The sequence below is a fragment of the Lepidochelys olivacea genome, assembly GCF_965140295.1.
Source record: "Lepidochelys olivacea isolate rLepOli2 genome assembly, chromosome: 2".
Classification (NCBI taxonomy): domain Eukaryota; kingdom Metazoa; phylum Chordata; order Testudines; family Cheloniidae; genus Lepidochelys; species Lepidochelys olivacea.
Window position 1 is genome coordinate 176733811 of NC_140412.1, and position 13255 is coordinate 176747065.

At 41.0% G+C, this 13255-nt stretch overlaps 1 protein-coding gene across 1 annotated transcript in view; it reads right to left on the reverse strand.

Moving 5' to 3' along the window:
- The window catches only part of HECW1 (HECT, C2 and WW domain containing E3 ubiquitin protein ligase 1), a 349448-nt gene that overhangs the window by 40502 nt on the left and 295691 nt on the right, over positions 1-13255 (reverse strand). The window contains exons 23-24 of the mRNA XM_084619634.1: positions 11695-11808; positions 8489-8641 (exon numbers count right to left, since the gene is read on the reverse strand). Of these exons, the coding sequence (XP_084475760.1) occupies positions 8489-8641; positions 11695-11808 (267 nt within the window). The remainder of the gene's footprint in view (positions 1-8488; positions 8642-11694; positions 11809-13255) is intronic.

Consider the following 13255-nt stretch of genomic DNA (forward strand, 5'->3'; position numbering starts at 1 on the left):
ATTGGTTTTGGCCAATGGATGTAAGCACAGATTTAGTGCCCACCCCAATGCTTCCTTCTACTCCAGTATACATGGAGCCAGCATGGAATCCTCCATCTTGCTGCTCTGCTGACTGCAATACACTATAGGGGATTTGATGGCCTCTTTCATCAATGGGTGAATTTCACCTACACTGCTGCAAAAGGTTATCTTGCTCTTGAGTCAAAAAAAATCATCATCTTTTGGTGAAATTATCCCTCCCCCCCCGCCCATTATATATGCAAAATTAGACAATGTAGTTTGGGAGCTGGGGGTTGCTACATCTCATATTTCAGTGTCTAGCGATATCACCAATTCATGTCCTCAAAAGAATTTAGAAAATTCTTCTAGTGAAAGAGGGAATTAAAACCAATGTAAATATGAAGCAGAAACGTCAAAAATTCTTTGAGGCTGTCAGAAAGGCTCAGTAAGAAGAACATTTTTTTCCTTCTTTGCTTTATAATTCACCTTTAATCCTTCTGTGTATATCAATTCCTCTTGACCCTTAATATATAATTAACAAGCTGCTCCAGCTACATGTAATTCAGTCATGCCTCAGCCTTAAAAGGAAAATCAAAGTTTATTTAAATACATTAGGACACAGGAGAGATCATAATACGGAAGCAACAAGGCACTTCAGTAACACAGACTTCTCAGATAGTGGAATTGTCCTATAAGATGACTGTGGCTGCATATTTATTTTACTAGTATATGACTCTTGTCTAGTAGATTTACAATAATGCTTTAAAACTTATAATTAATTAATGATTAAAATGTATAAGGTAATGTAACCTAAAATACTATGGATTTCTATAGTGTCTTTCATCTGAGAATTTCACAGCACTTTAAAATATTAATCAACTTGAAATCCATTTGATATATGCTAGTATCGATACCCCTATTTTGTAGCTGAAAACTGAGGCAGAGTGAGGTTACAGTCTAAATTTTCAAAAATGATTAGTGGTTTCAGGTGTCTTACTTGAGATATTTTAAAGGGGCCCAATTTTCTGAGGGTGGGGACTCAGCATGTTTTGAAAATCAGGCCTCTTCAAGCTGTCTCCAATTGGTCACCCAAAATCATTCATCACTTTGGAAAACATAGACCCACAAGACTTGCCCAAGTTAGTCAGTGGCAAGGCCAGAATAGAATCCATCTGACTCCCAGCCACAAACCCTCTTAGGTCCATTTTTATACCCTCCCACCTACCTGGGCTGGGGTGGGGTGGGATGTGGGGGGAAGGAGGGTGGAGAGTGTTGAGGTTTTCATATTGGATTTATGAAATTGTGTCCTCTGGTCCGTAGGATACTAGTGGCAATGAATTTGCGGGTCTTAGCCTAATTGTTTGTTAGTCCATTTAACAAAACCCCAAGCAACCAGAAACAACACAGCTTGACATCCTTGGCAGTCTCTAATCAGGAGAAATCCAGGGCTGGAATAGTAGGGTTGTGGCAAATTAAGGGGAATGTGAACTGGTACAGTTGTGTGGGGAAACTTGCTCAGAGCCTGACTTTTAGTGCTCGTACAAATGGATACATCCATGGACAAATTCAAAAAAGAAAAGGAAGGGACATTGGACCAGACTCTCAGCTGGTGTAAATTGGCCTATCTTCATCGAAGCCAATGCAGCTAGGCGAATTTACAGCTGCTCAAGACTTAGCCCTCTGTGTTTAAAACCATAACCACTTCCTGTGGTCCATCTTAAATCTCTGCACAAACAGAGGGTGTTCACAGCACTCAGGTTCTCCAAAATGCTTCCACTACATAAGTGTTTTCAGCCTTGTAGAAGGTGAACACCCACGAACACCACCGCCTAGTGATCAGGCGGGGACTGGCTGATCGTCTGACCATTGAAAACACAATCCTGTACTTCAGTGCTCCCACTCCAAGGGTTTCCATTCCCACCCTTTATCACAGGGACTTTGGGGTCTTGGCCCTCGAATAGTGGAGGTCTTTTCCGGTTGGGATCTCACCCATGGTGAAGGTTCCTGTTGTTATAAGGTCCTCTTCGAGTGGGTAGATGAGCCAGGCCCATACTCTCCATCGGGCTCTGGTCCAGGGCCCAATGGTGGGGCAGCTACGCTCTGTACCTTGGGATGCTAAGCAGCTGCCTTCCCCTAGACCACTTCCTATCCCAGTCTCCTTTAGCTTCACAGAGTAAATCACAGAATCTTCAATCAAGTCTCTGACCTGCACACTCAGTCACCTGCCTAGCCTTGAGGTTTGCTCAGGTCTGCATTGTCAGGTCTCAGGCAATGAGCATATGAGCAATACTTTCTGCTCAGAGCATCCATCCACTGCCTCCCTCCCCCTGAGCTATGCCCAAAGGTGTTCTTTAACCCATTGGTCTCAAGTCTGGGGTTTGCATACCCCATCACAAGCCTCTATTTAACAAGAAAAAGCAAGGAACTGGCTGAGAGATCAACTCAGTCTTAGGGTATTTCTAGCACATTCTAAATATTTATAAAGTAGCCCTGGCTTCGCAGTACCAGTATCCAGGTACACAAGTGATCTAGTGATTGTGAAGTCCACAAATGCCTAATCATGTCAATAAAAATGCTGTCATTAACCCATTCTGAAAACAAAGATGTTTTAAGTTAGCATCATCCTCTGGGTCTCCTGATGACATTTTATGTCTGATTTTTGTCTATTCATATAAATGTTATGGTCCTCTGGGCAGAGATTGTTTAATCTTTTGTTCCTTTAATTGCTGTCTCTGATTTATATTTACAAACCAACAGTGAACCAAAATCCTAAAGCATAAGATGTGAAATGGATTACAGAAACGGGTGGGATAAGAGATCAACTAAGATCTTGGCTACATTTGTGGCAGAGTGTAATGTATGTGTAGCTACATGCCATATTGAAAAGCAGATGTGTCCACACTGTGATGTGTAGCTACACGTGGCTCTGACAAGGGGCAGACAGCAGGGAAAGTCACTGCAGTGGGGAGCTGCCTGAGTCTTTCCCTGCTGCCTCCCCTCTGCCAGAGCCTTTCACTGAGGCAGAGAAAGACTCTGGCAGTGGGAAGGCAGCACGACATTACACTGCTTAAAATAGCATTGGTGATGGGGGAGGCACTGCTTGAGTGTACAGAGAGCCGTGTAGGGTACATACCCTAAGATTCTGGCATGTCAGTACGCTACATGCCTAAGCACTGCCCCACCATCTACACTGCTATTTATACCTGGGCTAGCTGGGCAGTGTCTGTACTCTACACATTGCCATATATGTAGACATACTTCAAGTCATCTAGGGACAGAAGCCCTATATATTTAATAGTAAAATGTTCAAATCAAGTTGACTCTGCTGCTGAAAGCTGGGTGCAATACATTCATTTATTGCAGTATTCTAGACCTGCTGGAGTTTTCTTAGTAAGGTGATAGGAGGGAGTTCTATTGAAGTCAATAGTGTTACACTGGGGTGAGACTGCTGGGAGAGAAGAATCAGGCCCAGTCTCTAGGATTTTCCTTGTTACTACAGTTAAGGGTGTATTAGACATTTGTAAACAGACACACACAGAAAGAGAAACAGGATTTCCATCTGACCATGTTTTGCAAACATCCTCACTGTCTGATTCAGATGCAGCTGAAAAGATAAGGGGGTCCTTGTTATAACTCTCAGACTGAGTTCTGACAGCGGAGATGGGGAGTAAATGGCCACTCTTAAAATTAAGGAAATGATAAATTGTTCCATGCCACTAAGCAGAACTTCAATTATATTATGGCTGAATTATAACTACATTAGCAGTCTGGTTTGGGTAATCACCTGAGCAATGAAGAAGCACTCACATGCCATTGTTTGGGTCTGGTGAAATGTATCTGTCCATCTGCACAGATCTGATTACAGAACTGCAGTCTAGTTCTGCAACCCTGACTAATAATGACTAGAACCTTCCTCCTTAAAAAGTCCCACTGATTTCATGAGTCTACCCAGAGGGTAAGGAAAAGCCCACCTGAATAAGTGTGGCAGAATCAGGCCCATAGGGAACACAATGAGAGGCATTTACTATTTTATACCATTATGTCTAGCAATGATTCCAAGGTGTGTTTATAGGTGTGTGTTTGTACACAAGCACGTCTTGTTATTTCCCACTTTACAAACCAGTTGCTCGCTGAAGGCACACTGAATCTTCTTCAAGCCATTCAAGCAGAGTTGGGATGTTTTCTACTGCTGTGAGATACACAAAATCAAACAAGAAAGAGAATAAGCAGAAATTTCTGTCTGAGAAGAGTCATCTTGAGGTAGGGCAACAGAGAGAAAGTTCCCTTCCTCCGCTTTTCACCACATGGAAAGCAAACCTAATAATCGTTGGCGCTTAAGTTAAACTTCCAAATGTACAATGTTTGAGTGGGTTAGAAATAAGCCAAATAAGTTTTCCCATCCCTAAGATAGAGGAAGCTTTGATCCTACCATAATGGTTCTGTTTTTGCAAAGCCTTCCCACAGACAGTTCAGATGACTATTGCTAAATATCAGTGTTGTGTCTTTCTGCACTCTTTTAACCTTTGATCCAGTCCCATATGGGCTTCATCATCTAGAATGTCACAAGCACAAGAAAGCCAGGAAAACCACCAGAGCAAAAGCATCTCTGTATACTCACGAATAAATGACTGACCATGGACCCCAATGAGTTAGTGCTATTGCAAAACTGAAAGCCAGTTCAAAATTCTTTCGAAGGAATGTTAACAGGGAAGCAAGTAAGAAGCTGCTGTCACAGGCTATTGGGAGCCTTTTATTAATACTTGTTTGCTAAGAATGCAGCATTATGATAGAGAACTAGATGATTTACTGAATATTATATCCAACTTTGTTGCAGGTCAGTAGAGAACTTTTTAACATTCCCAAGTGTCCTTTCTCCCCGCATGCACTGGGTCTGATAGAAAACCTGGGATGGATTGTTCACTGGCTCTCTCTACTTCAATTGTCCCACAGACCTGGTCAAGAACACAGAAAGGATCTTTCTGGGTTATTGCCTACAATAATTTTCTTTCTACCAAAATGGTAGAAAACACATGCCACTGGACTTGGTTAATTTATTTGGGGAAAGAGGGACTTCTTCAGCAAGTGTGTCATGTTATTTTCAGCAGACAGGTAAAGCCTTTGCCTTCTGAAGCCTGTACAAGCGCAGCTGCTATATATACCATGGTGATTGGTTGCTTTATAAATATTCAGACAGGTAGCTAGACAGGCTGACTAGATAAGATATAATCACTTATTATTTCATGGATTAAGAAGAATCAATATGGTTATGGATCCAAGGTACAATCTACTACATGCAGCCAAAATTTTCTCATTACACTTCTTCACTCTAGAGAGAGATTTAATTAGATTCCTTTCAGATATCTTTTCTTTCCATTGCTGTAATTTTTAAACATGAGTATGTGTGATATCTCTTAGTTTTGTGCATACAACATTTACACGAGACCTGGAAAAAAGTCTTATTCAGTGGAAGCTTATAGGAAAAACGTTAAATCTCAGTTTCTCCATAAATGAGAAATATTTTCCAGTCTATGTCTCTATTTTCACTTGGCATACACATGACTACTCTGTGCTTTGATGTGCTCATTCTGGATTTGGAATGTTGTTTGAACAAGGAACAAGGCATGAAATAAGCCATTACTGAGGGGAGAACTAAAAGTTTTTGGCTGGGAGAGAAAATGTGGATTTCTCAATTCTCCCAGCATGGACAACAGTTAATTTTTTCTTATGTATATTTTATCCCAAACTCATCAGCATTCATTTAAGCATACTGCAAGAGAAAATTCCAACAGCTGTTGCTAAAGATGCCTTTTGCACTATGTACCTCTTGATGGGACTTGCAATATTTCCTAAAAGAAAAAGGGGCCCAAGGACAGATTCCATGTGAATGATAAGCTGTTTGCACTACTGAAAGTCTGCCATAAATAAGGTACAAGGCTCAAGGAAACCCCAGACCTGAAACAATCTGTGATTGTGTAATTTTTGTGACTGACTTCAAACTTTAAAGTTTAAAATGACTCTAATATTACTACTTTACACTTACTCAGTGACTTAAATCTGAGGCTCTCAAACCACTTTATATATATCAGTGAGTTAGATATTTCACAACAAATTTGGGAGCCAGAGGAATATTATTGTCCCCAGTGCTAAGACACTATGGTAAAGGGGGCCCATAGGAAACCCTAAGATAGATACATTTTAGTAATAAGAGTTTTACCATTGACTTCAATGGGAGCCGAATTAGGACCATGCTGAGAGCTTTAAAAAAAGTCCCACTCCTCACACCCGAACAACCACAGGCAGGTTTATAACCTATCCTCAGATATATTAGTCTATATACCCTTAATGGATTCATTCTATTCTTTGGATTTTAAAATGCTGTGTCCAAATTCTGCCTGAGATGGATGCATAGAACTACCAGTATAGTTAACTGGAGTTGCATGTGTATATCTGAGGTAAAATATTGTCTTTATATTAATAGCAGAATTAATCAGAATGCATTATTAATTAATCAGAATGCATAGCAAGAGAAAATGTATCTCGATACTAAAAGCCAGCTGATCCGGCTGATTATGAGATTTTGGCTTCAGCTAATTATATCCACAAAGGTTCAAGCGCTGTCACTGTACAGCCACCCTATTGTTTATTTTTCCCTGGCTCTTGCAAACCTCCCATATTTTGGTTTACAACTCGTTTCGCTACTCACAAGGCCCTCCCTTTGCCTGACTGACTCATCCTTTTGGCCAGTGATGGCTGGACAGGTCTGTCTCTGTATTATATATTTTCTATACACAAAGGGCAACCAAGTACTTTCAGTCTACATTAACTCTGTTTTATATTAAGAGGACACCAAAACGAGAGAGAAGAAAAGTAGGAGAGAGCACAGTGTGTGTCTCCTCTCCAACAGACTGTATTGTACCACACTTGAGGACAACATGGCTGCTAAACTCTTCTCACAGGAAGAATTTTTAGAAATTGTAAAGGTGCAGTACGTAGAAAACAAAATGCATCGGTTTCATAGCTACAGCCACTGAACTCTGGAGCTCATCAGCCGTGCTTAAAAAGCAGAAGGAAGACTTAGCGTTTCTGCCATTAGAAACTAGGCCAGCCATAGGAAGCATTGCAATACCTGAATTGAACACTCATTGAGAATGATGGTGGGGAGGCATTCTGATATATGTATTACAGATCACAAATCACTGATCCCATCTTACTCAACTTCATGGGAGTGGCAATGTGCCAAACATTTATTTCAGACACCACTGCTGCATCAAAGGCATTTATATTACCCATCCACTGCAACCACACACCAGCTCCCAAATGGAACAATTTACTGGCATGAGACTTCCTACTGCTCGCCCTAAGCTAATGGGATGGAGGAAGTGTTTACAAGAACAGAAGGACATATGGAACTCACAACTTGAATGAGGTATGTATTATACTCTACTAAAAAGAAAACCCTTCTGATGTGAGTTATTGAGATTCCCTCGATGAAGAAAAACATCAATAGGAATAATTGATATGTCAATAACATGATGAAATCCCAACAAGTGCTTCTGTTCAAAGGGAACAAATAAAGCTAGGAATTGGGAGCCCACAGTTCAGTGCACCACATCTGAAATTACCAAAAGGAAAACAACTCCCAAAAGACAGAGAGATGAAGAGGCAGACAGTAAACGGAGAAGATCAGAATGCTATCTGTAGGCACACAATAAAAGCAAACGTTGAGCAGCAAACTGATTCTCAGCATGTACGCTGTAGGTGACGAGAGACCATTCTTGCTGGTCCCATCACACAAAATCTGAGCTATTTCAGAGGCTACAGCATTGTTTAGGGCTAAAGTGTGCTGTTCAATACAGCCTGCAGTAGGGGGCAGCATGGGACACTCCACCCCAGAGGAGCACCTGGAGGTGTGCCACAGGCAGGCACAGTGCTGCCCGGAGTACAGACACAGCACAAACATTACTCTTTGACAGGGAGCAATATGGGGCTTCAGTGTCCTGACACAAAGCAAGGTGGCTAGTTGGCACTGCGTGGGCAGAGCCACAGTCATGCCACTTCCAGCCCTCTCTGGGCTTGCCGAGTTCTTGCATTCAAGTGACTTGAAGAACAGCAATTGTACCTGGCCTCTGCACAGGAGTGCAAGGATAGCAGGATAAAAGAAAGCTCCTTGAATCTTCTCACTCCACTATATCTTGTGCACTCACACATGGGCACAAACAATGCCTTAGCATCAGAGCATGCAGTGAGAGGCCTGATAACTCCTCCTCTTTCACACCCTATTATTTTATCTACACACACAGACATTCCCTCTTTCTCGCTTTCTTCTCCTGCCCCATTTCCAAAGAATCTCACTCCCCTCTGACAATGGTAGGAATGGGATTTACATGCAACCTGATGTAAACTGACAGCATTTGTAATATATGCCCTTCATCATGTGGATCCAACTGGACTGTTTCATTCTGCTTAACATTTATACGGCAGACCTTACCATTCAAGGTGGTTTTCCACAAACGCAGACATGGGGCTGATCTGTACAGTGTAAGTGTCATTGGCTGAATACTCAAACAGGCCATAGTAAGGATTGAAGAGCTCCTGAGACAGAAGGAAGAAGAACTCTCGGGAGGGACCACTGTAGTCCAAGCTGGAAAGGAAATTCAGATAAAATGAATCTCATTCCTAGCTGTGTGCATTTTATGCTTTGCATCTGTACTGGCTAATGCACTTGCAGACAATAACTTCTAACATGTTTGCTGATGCTAATTCTCCTCTCCAAGGACTACGTTTTAATTTTAGGAAGAGACCTCAGCCAGCCATGTTGCATAAGCTGCATCATTCCACAAGTAGCATTCCTGGAAGGTATCATGACAGACACATCCCTGAATATAGCTTTCTCCTATGTCCCCTTTGTTCCATGCGGTAATAATTTGCTACTGCACAACACCCCTTCTCTCAGCTGGGCAGCAAACGAGGCAAGGCTTCTCACATTTCCTTACTCTGCCGGGGGATATAAGCAGGTATGCAGCACCTGCTTAATTCTGAAGACCTCGATTCATGGTCTGGGTAGCTCACACAGGGGAGTTAAAGAGGGTTCTTACTCCCTGAATTAGTATGTAATCTGAAGCACATTCCAGTCCCAAGATATCAAACCTTGGGTACTTTCTTACAGTGCATAGTTGTGGTCTCTCAAGTCAAGGATGAACAAGACTGGGTCCTAACACAACTCTCTCTCCTGTAAACTGGTATGGTGATTTTTCACTTGGTAAACATATGCTTTTTTAGTTTTCTGGTGATTTCAAGTTTATTTGGTATCTTGGGGAGGGGCATTTACATTTAAACTAAGCCTTGCTGTCTGGGTTTATGACTTCTTTCTTTCTTTCTTTCTTTCTTTCTTTCTTTCTTTCTTTCTTTCTTTCTTTCTTTCTTTTCCTTTTAAATCAGACCACTTTCAATTATCTCAACTATTTAAAAAATGCTTCATGAATGCATTAATCCCAAATGAGATGGATTTATTAAAAACAGACTGTCCTGCCATAATGTTAGGCAGCTTTTATAGTTAGTGTAATATAAACCGCCACACAGTAATAAGAAAGAACCACTTAGAGCCATAAATCACTTAATGCCAAAATGGTTTCTGAGACAGGCATTACTTTTTACATTTAATACATTCAAAGGAGGTGGAAAATTCTGCAGCTGGATCGACTACTTTATAATAAGGCTGAAGTTAACTCCTAGCTGCTCTAACTCTTAAGTATGCAATCAGATTAAAGCCATGAAAGTGAAGGAGATTGGATCAAATTAATCTCTGGTGTAACTCCACTGAAATCAGTTGGATAAAAATCTGGCTCAATTAATATAAAGATATAGGGCTAGATTCGCTATGGCTGGTGCAAGGTGGTATAAATTAAACCTGCCTGCTTCTCTGAAATCCCTCACAGGAGCCCTGCACTGAAGGCTTCTGGGAGATACATTAATTCAACACATTCCCTTCACAGCCAGTGCTGCCCAATTTCTGTGTTGTTCTGGCTCCCCCTATGTACTCCACATTGTCAGGTACATGGGTTGTTGAGGACACTTTGCACCATTTAAATCTGCTCACCTCCTCACTTTCCACATTAGGGTGCCTCCAGCAGGATCTTCGCAGGCATTAAACAGAATAAACCATGGGTGAATTTGGCCTCAGATGTAAATGAATTCGATTTTTATGATTTGCAGGATACTATGCCAAACACAGTAGAAGTTATTGGGAATTAGGGGAAAGTGCCTAGTAAAGTTCATTAAATGGACCATTGTTAGCATATTAGAACCATTCTCCAGATGAGTAAACTGAGACAAAGGAAAGTTTAATGATTTACCACTGGTCACATTGTAAGGTGGCGACAGAGTCAAGGACAGAACTTGCTATAACAGAATTTCTCTAACTTTTAGATGACACTGACTCCATAGATGTTCACAAATCAAGGGGTTAATAAAGTCCATAATATCAACAGCACTAAAAGTAACCCCCTTTCTGACTGGTGATTTACTCTGTTTTCACTTTATCTAGCATGTCTTCAGATATTAGGAAAAACTTTTTCACTAAGAGGGTGGTGAAACACTGGAATGCGTTACCTAGGGAGGTGGTAGAATCTCCTTCCTTAGAGGTTTTTAAGGTCAGGCTTGACAAAGCCCTGGCTGGGATGATTTAACTGGGAATTGGTCCTGCTTCGAGCAGGGGGTTGGACTAGATGATCTTCTGGGGTCCCTTCCAACCCTGATATTCTATGATTCTATGATTCTATGAACTAAACTCTACAGAACCCTTTACTTGATCTGCTACCTTTAGCAAATTCAATCAGCAGTGATTGTTGTGCTCTTTGCCAGCTGCCCCAACATCTTTGGAGCTGAAACTGTATCTCCCTTTTTGTCCCTAAATCTTTTCAGTGTTTCTGTTAAGAGACTGTACACACAACACTTCATTATTTGAAACAATGGAAAGATTCAAAATGTCTTTCTTTAATTAAAGTTTGCAGATGAAACCTCATGTAAAGCATAACTCTTGATGTGAGGAGTGGCAATGAGTGAGGTTTGCAAGGTTTATTTTGGATAAGAAAACAAAAACTCAGCTGATTACTGTAATCTCATCTGAACTACCAGAACTTCTTGGGTTTGCCAGATCAGCCAGGAAGTCTCACAAGAAAAAAATGCCTCGAGAGATTTCCAGTACTTTCTGCTTCTAGCTGACAGTAACAATGGCTCTTCTAATAGTATTTATGCTTCTCATTTCAGCTAGGGTGAATGAGGAAAACATTTTTTCAACCACAACAAAGGTTCATTTTAAAGAGGCAGTGAAAATTGCTGTTAAAGAGGGGGATTAACAACCGGAAGGATTAACAATCTGATATTTACTTGTGTATGACCTTGGGCCAGTGCCTCAGTTCCCCCACTGTCCAAAGGGGATAATACCCATGGCACCAAGATGGTGAGTCTTAATCAGTTAATGTTTCAGAAGAACTCAGGAACTATAGAAGTGCTCAGCATGGAGAAGTAGTACAAAGGTTTGGGTTCTTTTTAATTTTATATAGACCAGTTCACCTCCCCAGAGGTAACAAGTAAAACCTAATGCACAACAAGAGAGATTCAGCCTTTTCCCAGTGCCATACTTGCTTTCCAATGCAATGGCTCTCTCACAATTCACAATATTTAATAGTTCCCTACCCTTCCTCTCCAACAAACGTGATATAGAGTTTGTTCCGCTGAAGCTCCTTGCGTGAATAAGCCATCACCTGATTGAAGGTGCCTTCCAGCAAGTGATCACGCCGTATAATTAACCTGCAAAAGAACATAGTAATAATGATCTTGTTAACCAGCACTGCCTGAAACTCTTGAGGAGGGGAGTGAGAGATGCTATTATCAAATATACATAAAGGTAAACAGGAGCTATTAAAGGGCCAGACTAAGCCCTGGAATAAGAGGACGCAATTCTATTGAAGTCTACAGAGTTATGCCTGCTTGTGCAAAGGCTGGTTTTGGCCTTTTATTGGTTCTTGTTTATTTGTTTAGTTAAGATTTACTCTATGACTGAAAGGTAGATTTCTCCTCTAAGGGGTAGTTAGGTTCAAAATCTTGCTGTACCCCAAAGTCTCTCCATTGCATCTCCTACAGAAATTAGTGTTGCAGACAGGCCTCTGGCCTTTCTACCTTCATGGTGTCACAGCACCTCGGGGTTGATTTTGATCTCACACTGGATTTACACCAGTGGACTTCAAGGCATTATTCCTTAAGATACATTAGTGTAAGCAAGGGGAGAATCAGTCCTTACCTATATCCACTAAATGGCCCCATCTACTCTCCAAAACATCTTTAATGAATAGCCCAGTGTTTCAAAGATTACTTACGAGCTTGGCCCATTGTAAAAATATCCTCTATACAAGAAGTTCTTATTTTTCATATATAGCTGAAAAGTAATGGCACTTAGTCCTTTTGGAATGTTCTTCATGTCTGCCTTGGCAGGACTCTGAAGGGGATAACCAATGGCTAGAGCTCCTCAGACAGTGCAATAATAGTTTGATGATGACATTTGCCTAGAATAAATTGACTGGTTTTCAGATATTTTTTCCACAACACAAGTGGTTTGGTATGAAGCCAGCCTGATGCATGAATTCAACCAGATGCCCAGGAAATACCTTAGAAGCATACAGTGCTTTAGCCAATTACTATAACTATCCATGGAAAATGGTACAGAGAGGCTAGCCAGCTACCAGGCTGTTTGGAGTGTGAACTCCATAACTGAGTGATAGAGAATTACAGGGTCAGATCCCAAAAACATATTAACAAAATGAAAAAAGAGCTAGTCTAACAAATATTTAGGTGCAATGGGGAATAGAAAGCAATTGATAGGGCCTGATTTTCAGAAGTGCTGAGCACCTGCACTGTCAGTTCAAATCAATGGTAGCAGTAGGTACTCAAGCTCACAATGTCTACAACAATCAGGGCCAAATTTTCATCCTGAGTTACACTGACATGTCAACTCAGAGTAAATCCAAAGGATTTGGAGCTACTTCAGAACTGTAATAGTGTACTGGCCCAATATCATTCACATTTGTCTAACATGTTATTTCTCTACCATTACTGCTTAACACACATGGTATAGCTAGAAATACCAACATATCCTTAAAGTAGGTAGAGGAGGTGTGTAGGACCAAATGGATCCATGAGAAATAAAGCCCCCCAGATATAACCCTCTTGTTGGCCCATTTTCTTGTTAACATATATGTGT